At 49.8% G+C, this 7,754-nt stretch overlaps 1 protein-coding gene across 1 annotated transcript; it reads left to right on the forward strand.

Moving 5' to 3' along the window:
• Positions 1-143: 143 nt before the first annotated feature.
• On the forward strand, positions 144-7,434 carry SCNN1A (sodium channel, non-voltage-gated 1 alpha subunit). The gene is made up of 12 exons (XM_009587605.1): positions 144-511; positions 929-1,184; positions 2,056-2,243; positions 3,052-3,152; positions 3,846-4,009; positions 4,355-4,453; positions 4,624-4,741; positions 5,000-5,078; positions 5,398-5,455; positions 5,583-5,638; positions 6,195-6,270; positions 6,773-7,434. Exons 1-12 carry the CDS (start codon positions 162-164, stop codon positions 7,097-7,099), a joined length of 1,872 nt encoding a protein of 623 aa, XP_009585900.1. The 5' UTR covers positions 144-161; the 3' UTR covers positions 7,100-7,434.
• Positions 7,435-7,754: the final 320 nt, after the last annotated feature.

Raw genomic sequence — 7,754 nt, forward strand, 5'->3', positions numbered from 1 at the left:
GGGGGTCGGGGAGGAGAGGGTGAAAGCACCAAGGTTTGGGGATAGACGGCGATGCAGAGCCAGGTTTTGCACCGGGCACGGCTTCCCGGAGCCACGGTCTTGCAGGGCTGCCCCCTAATTCTGAGTCTGTGCTGTAGGGTGGGTCTGTGAAGACGGGGAAGATGCCAGAAGGAGAGAAAACGAGGCAGTGTAAGCAAGAAGAGGAGCAGCAGCAGAAAGAAGAGGAGCAGGAGGGTCTCATTGAATTCTACGGTTCCTACCAGGAGCTATTCCAGTTCTTCTGCAGCAACACGACCATCCATGGGGCTATCCGCTTGGTGTGCTCCAAAAAGAATAAGATGAAGACAGCCTTCTGGTCCGTTCTCTTCTTTCTCACCTTCGGCTTAATGTACTGGCAGTTTGGGATCCTCTACAGGGAGTACTTCAGCTACCCTGTCAACCTCAACCTCAACCTCAACTCCGACAGGCTGACTTTCCCAGCCGTGACGCTGTGCACCCTCAATCCATACAGGTAAGAAATAGACTCCCAGAGCTGACGACTGCCTTGACTTTTGTGGGCGTAGGATAAAAGCATGTACTCTTGTTCTCCTCGTGGTCCTTGACTGTCCGCTTCTGTAGGAGTACCGGTGGAAAGGACACTTTTCACAGGCCTTTGCTGCTGCAGGGCATTCACAGTAAGGCATGTTAGTTTAGGCAGCTCTACTTGGTGGAGTATGTTAGCAGGCTGCACTGTAAACTGCCACAGGGCAAAAGCAGATGCATTTACTTCTCTCCTACAAGGATGGTAGCCTCCAGCAAGGGGTTGGATTTGCAGCTGGCGGCAGGAATGTCCTGAATCACGCCAGCAAACTTTGCCGCATGTCTTATTCAGAGCTGTTTATGTGCATCTAGCCCTAAACCTGCAGGCTCCTCTCTCCCCCCCGTGCAGATACAGTGCCATCCGGAAGAAGCTGGATGAGCTGGACCAAATCACCCATCAGACACTGCTAGACCTTTATGACTACAACATGTCTCTGGCACGAAGTGACTGGTCCTCTCTGTCCACACGAAAGCGTAGCTCAAGGAGCCTGCTCCATCACGTCCAGCGCCATCCGCTGCGAAGGCAGAAGCGGGATAACTTAGTCAACTTGCCAGAGAACAGTCCCTCAGTGGACAAGAACGACTGGAAAATTGGCTTTGTTCTGGTGAGAACCCTAGATATCCTGTGTCCTACCCACTCCAGTCTCTGCCTAGCTACTTCTGTCTTGTTAGACCCTTGGCCATGCCCTTCCCTACGTAGAAGTCTGATTAAGCTGCACTGGCTTTTGCTAACAACAGATAAAGGTAGAGCTGAATCCTCTGCCCAATGCAATCCTGCTCCCCAGGTCCTGTCCCTGTCCATGTGGGCCCTAGGAGACTTGTCCACATCAGTGCCCATCTTTTCCTAGGTAGGCGAGGGAAACCTTGTGCTTCCTGAAGGCTGTATCAGCCTTGCAATTGCCTTTGGAGAGACATTTATTAACATCAACCCCAATAATAGCAAAGGGGAAAGTATTGGATGGCTGTGGGCCGTGTGAAATGTGGTCATGGTCACACTTCCTCCTAGGTAGCAGCTTCTGCGCCCTAGGGTATCTGTGTTTGCATTTAAAAAGGCACTGAAAGACTGAAGCTAATCGCTTGCCAGTTAACTGAGTTCCCACAGGATCACAAAAGTTTTTCTGGACACACCCTGAAGAAAGGGCTCCCCATGCAAGAATTTTGGGTTTTATAGCACTTAGAATTTATGTGCTGTAGATTACCCTGCACGCCTCACTGCAACTTGCTGCCTCCTGGGTTTTACTCAGCCGTGCTCATTCACCTGGTGTTTCCCTTCCACTGAGGAGCTGCCCTGGTTTTGCTTTTCCCCATCCCGCTGGTCGCCTTTTGGTTGAGCGCAGGAGCCCTGCGAAGCTCTTCCACTCCCTCGGCTTCATCTTCTGCCTGTGCTGAAGGAGCACAGCTAATCCACAGCCACAGCCTCACCTCCTGGACAAGACTTCCCTGACATGGCTGGTTTTCTCCTTCTCTTCTTAACAGTGCAGTGAAAACAACAAGGACTGTTTCCATCAGGCGTACTCCTCAGGGGTGGATGCCGTGCGGGAATGGTACAGCTTTCACTATATCAATATCCTGGCGCAGATGCCTGATGCAAAAGCCCTGGATGAGTCTGACTTTGAGAATTTCATCTACGCTTGCCGCTTCAATGAAGCAACATGTGACAAGGCGTAAGTGGTGGAAACATCCCACCAAGTCTTCCTGAAAACACCCCTATTTTGTGCCTGCGTCCGAGGGGAATCAAGAAACCCACATTAGAGAACCTCCTTCCTAAGGTGGGATCGTTCCTTGTTCAGTTCCCGTTGTCTCAAATGATGTTTCTTGAGTATTTCCTGTGGGTTGTGCTCACCAGGGTCACAGTTTCTGTGACCTGAAACTATGGACCTCGGAGGATGGTTTCTTCTTTTCCTGTGTTTCACAGGAAGTCAAATAGTTATACTGGTACAAACCCCAGAGTGCGTACAGACGTGCAGTGTAGAAGGCTCTTTATTCTACTCTCTACAGTGGTAAAGTGGTACATATCAGCCCACATGCAGGAGGAGGAGAAGAGAGAGTTGTTACAAAAAGACAGTAAAAAAAAATCCCGCTTCTATCCTGCTGTTATTGGTCAAAAAGCCCCAAAAAGGTAGTGGAATGAAACCCATCAGCAAGAGAGGAAAAGGGGTAGGAAGAGCTAAGATTTTTGTCAATATTAGGAAGATAATACAGTAATTGCTAGTACTGCTAAAACCCATTTGGGCTCTCAAGAGTTAGCAGTATGAACAACCTGGTATAAAAACCTGTCCAGCTCCAGGACATTTTTTACAGCACATTTTAATTGCTTTTCCCTTTCGGGCGAGTTTACATAACAAATACTGCACATCTGCTCTAAGCCCCTCTCCCTGCAGGTGGAAAACAGAGTTGTTCCTTTCAGAAAGCCCTTCCCCTTGGTCTCGCAGCCCTTCTCACCCCGTGTGAATGTTTCTATTCCCCTCTCAGGAATTATACCCACTTCCACCATCCCTTGTATGGGAACTGCTATACCTTTAACGACAACAGCAGCAGCCTGTGGACATCCTCGCTGCCTGGGATCAATAACGGTGGGTGAGAGGCACTCTTCGGTGAGTAAGGAGAACAGCTCAGCTCTGTTTTTCCCAGGAGTTACAGGCATCCTGCTGTGCTTAACGCTGGTGGTGGCAGATTGCAGCCCTGCTCTGTCTCACCCAAGCTCTGTTTTCACCCATGTGGAGATGGCTGTCTCATGGACATGGCTGTCCCTTGCTGCTGCCCCACTGAACTCTCTCTCTCCCATCAGTGCCTGATCCTTATGTTTGTTGCTCCCTCTGGACCTGTGCTGGCCCTTCCTGAAGTCCCCTGTTGAGCTGTAGTGCTGTGCTCTTGAGATCCTTGTCTTCACCTCCTCCTTCCCCATTTTCCCGTTTCCAGCAGCTGACCTGTTTGTGTTCCCAAACCCCCTGAAAGCTCTCTAGGCCCAATCTTCAGGCTTTTCTTCCATCCGGCTTCTTCTTCCATCCGGCTCATGAAATCTCTCTCAATTCCCAGTTCTGCTTTTTCTAAGCCACAATGAAGAAATCCAGTTTTCTCTGGCCTCTCCTGGAGCCTCCAGCTTTGTCTCTGGCCTCCCTCCAGCCACGCGCCATTGCTGCCCAGCTTTGGTGCAGCCCTGGTTGATGTTTCTCTTCCTTTCTCTCTTACTTCTAACCATTCTGCTCTCTCTCCTCTCCCGCACGATGACCAGCCATGACCTCTCTTGCTCTCTGACATTCCCTCAGGTCTCTCTCTGGTGGTGCGCACCGAACAGAATGATTTCATCCCTCTGTTGTCCACGGTGACAGGAGCCAGGGTCATGGTCCACGATCAGAATGAGCCAGCCTTCATGGATGATGGGGGTTTCAATGTGCGTCCAGGTATTGAGACCTCCATCAGCATGAGAAAGGTGAGGAAGCAGCAGGGATGAGAGCTGTGGACGTGAGGTTATGGGGGAGGTTTAACTTGGTGGATAGATACAGATGGGTTGTCACGGATCCAGTGTGTGTTTAAGGGAGGCGATCAATCATGTGGCATGAAGGGAGGGGAAGAAGAGCAGCTTACTGGACTAACTGAGAAGCATTTGGCTGCAATTTATCAGTGAACAATGAAATGGAGGAAAGCAGGGGGAGCTGGCATCCCGAGGAAAGCATAAAGAGCAGATACTGATGGACAAGCAGTGTGTGGCATGGAAGCGTAGAAAGAGAACAGCAAAGTGCCAGTCGTTCCGTGCAATGACTGTTTGATTTTCTAGGAGATGACTGTGCGTCTTGGGGGCAGTTACAGTGATTGCACAGAGGATGGCAGTGATGTGCCAGTGCAAAATCTGTACTCGTCCCGCTACACCGAACAGGTAACTCATTATCACTGGTTCTATGCCAGCTTGTTTCCCTACTTTCCTGATATGCTTCAGTCCCGTAACTGCCATGCTTGTCTGTGGGCTCTGTTAATAGTATGATGTGATACAGGCTGCAGTGGGTTTGGTTCCTGTGTTCAGCCTTTTCCATCTCATATGCCTCCCAGGTCTGCATTCGCTCCTGCTTTCAGCTCAACATGGTAGAGCGCTGTGGCTGTGCGTATTACTTCTACCCCTTACCCGCTGGAGCAGAGTACTGTGACTACACAAAGCATGTAGCCTGGGGTAAGTGGACAGGAGGAGTAGTAAAGCTCATGCCTACCTGAACCTGTTTGGCCCACCTCATGTCCCAGTACATCACCTCATTGTCTTTAATGAGCTTCCTGGTGGGCACATCCAAAAGACACGCTTGTCTTGGATGGTTAGTCCCTCTGAGCTTCTTGAAGCTTGCTGAACCTTCTCTGGATTCCCCTCGCTGTCACACATCACCTTTTGTATACAGATAATGTGAGCTTACCTGGATTTACTTTCTCTGCTGCTCAGGCTACTGCTATTACAAACTCCTGGCTGAATTCAAAGCTGACGTGTTGGGCTGTTTCCACAAATGTCGGAAACCTTGCAAGTAAGTTTGATCGTCAGTCAGGTAGGCTGGGAGCTCTTTATTGCTAGAGGTGTTGGAAAGCATTCGCTGACCAGGGCAAAAGCTTGAGTCAATAGCTGAGCTGCAACGTGAAATGGTATTTCTCCCATCAGGAAGCCGAAATGGCTGAGGAGCATCGATGTTGGCTTGGGGGTGAGCTCCCGAGGACTCTGCAGGAGCTTGGTGGGGAGTGGGCAGAACTTCAGCATGGGGGGGAGTTTCCAGCTGTGCCTGGGGACTGAGAGACCTGGCCTTGTGGCTCCTACAGCTTCAACAGGTAACATGGCCTCTTGTCTTCCAGAATGACAGAATACCAGCTGTCAGCTGGATACTCCCGCTGGCCTTCTGCTGTCTCAGAGGTAAGGAGAGGGTTTCCTGGCTCCCCTGCACTGCTCTGACCTCCCGTTTAGTCCTTCCTCAACTGGTACTAAACCTACAGGAGGTCACTGTGATCATGTAACGCAATTTATTGCACTTTTATTTCAGGACTGGGTTTTTTACATGCTTTCACAACAGAACAAATACAATATCACATCCAAGAGGTGAGAGGCCCTAAACAGAGGTTGCATCCAAACCAGAAACCATCCCAGTGGAGTGTGTGTGTCCGGGGGTCAGAGTTAAGATTAAATCACTGATGGGAAGAGATAAGGCATAGGACCCATGGACAAGGCCAGTGGATTTGAGTCAGAGTAGAGATAAACTGAGACTTCAACAAGGACTGGGAATCCAAGTGAAGAGTCTGAAAAGGGTCAGCCGCTAGTATGAAAATAGTAAGCCCCAGGCAGCTGCTGTATGGTCTGGAGTCACGGTAAGGGCTAGTGGAAGAGTGGGAAGCAGAGCCACGGAGGAGCTTGTACTTAGCCAATGTAGGGTGCCACAAACATTGGGTTTCACAGTGCAGTCTCAGAAGTGCACTGTAAGTACCAAAGATTGTATTTCGTGCAGAATGAGGGAACTGTGGAGATGGGGAAAAGCTTCTGGGTGGTATATGTGTGAGGAGGACAGGAAACAGAAGGGGACAAAGAAGACAATTAAGCTTGGTGAAGAAATGCGGGGATTGCGGATTTGGGGTTACTGGGTCTTATCTTTCATTTACAGGAACGGAGTTGCCAAAGTGAATATCTTTTTTGAGGAGTGGAACTACAAGACCAATGGGGAGTCTCCAGCCTTCACGGTACACACTTTACTGCCATGTCCTCTCTAGCCACCCATTCCCCCACGATGTCCCTCCACATTGGCAGGTGTTTGTTCCAGCAGCATTGCTGGCTATCGAGTCTCTTTTCCTGTGGCAGGGTGGGAGGAACCCCCCAGCACCACGGGGGCACTGCTAGTGGGAGCAGGCAGGGAGGCAAAAGGCTCGAACAAGGGATTACCCCAAAACCAAAATGCGAGTACAGGTTGTGTAAAAGTGAAATTGTACCAACAATCTGGTTCTGGTGTCTTATAGCAAGACTTCTCATTGTTTTTAGGTTTAGAGAAATTGGTGTAGTATATTTCAATTTTAGTGGATTTTTTGTGGGTAGATCCATTGATTGCATTGCACCCTATTTTTATTTCTTTCTCTGGTGTGGCTTGAAGTGATAATATTTGATGAATGTTATTGTTATTGTGAGATATCTTAATTTTTTTCTGGTGTAGTGTCTCCCATCTCACTGCCCTTTCTCCATCTCTTGCAGGTAGTGACTCTGCTGTCCCAGCTTGGGAACCAGTGGAGTCTCTGGTTTGGATCCTCAGTCCTGTCTGTGATGGAGCTTGCAGAGCTGATTCTGGATTTCATCGCCATCACCTTTATCTTGACCTTACGCTGGTTCCGTTCCCGGCAGCAGCTCTCTCCACCGGGACCCCCTCCAAGCAGTCACGATAACACTGCTTTCCAAGATGAGGTGCCAGGTCTCAGTGCTCCACACCGCTTCACTGTTGAGGCTGTAGTGACCATGCTGCCATCCTACAACAGCCTGGAACCACGTGGGCCGAGCAGGGATGGTGAGGTGGGACACGAGTGAGGCAGTGGCTTATTCCACAGTTTGGATGGGTGGCAACTGGAGCAGAGGCTGCACACTTTCTCTGTGGGACCTGCATTTCCTTCTTTCTGGGGTGCTCTACCTGGACCACAGCAGAAGACTGCACTGTGGTTGGCCTGGGTTCATTGCTTTCACTACTGTAGATAAATCCTTCGGTCTCATAAAATACTACTGCTCTGGGGATCACCAGGGTTGAGAGTTGATCTAGTGTATGTATGGGGGAGATGTCCACTTGGTTTCCTTACACTCCTTGCATGTGCACACCTACACACGTATGCATGCTTTCTTTTCCCTGCAACGAGGATGCTGCCACAGTTCTGGTCTGTCATTAATTAAAGAGGTTTGGCAGGCATGACTGGCCTCCTCTGTGGTATGACAAGGGACAGGAATGGAGTCTCAGCTGGGGTAGAAGTCTCTCAGGCTGAGCTTTGTAAAGCTTTCCCTAAGGTTGGAAACTGGCTCTCTTTCCTAGTTCTTAATGTCCAGCTCTGATCCCAAGACCAAACCACCCACCCTCTCCTCCCCCTGAGGAAAGGCTACTTGCATAGCCCTGAGAAATGACAGCCACTGACATAATCTCAATCTATATTATGCACAGTACTCTGGAGAGGTGGTTGATGCTTGCTGTCACTCTCGG

Source organism: Fulmarus glacialis, unplaced genomic scaffold (genome assembly GCF_000690835.1).
Source record: "Fulmarus glacialis isolate BGI_N327 unplaced genomic scaffold, ASM69083v1 scaffold30851, whole genome shotgun sequence".
Classification (NCBI taxonomy): Eukaryota; Metazoa; Chordata; class Aves; order Procellariiformes; family Procellariidae; genus Fulmarus; species Fulmarus glacialis.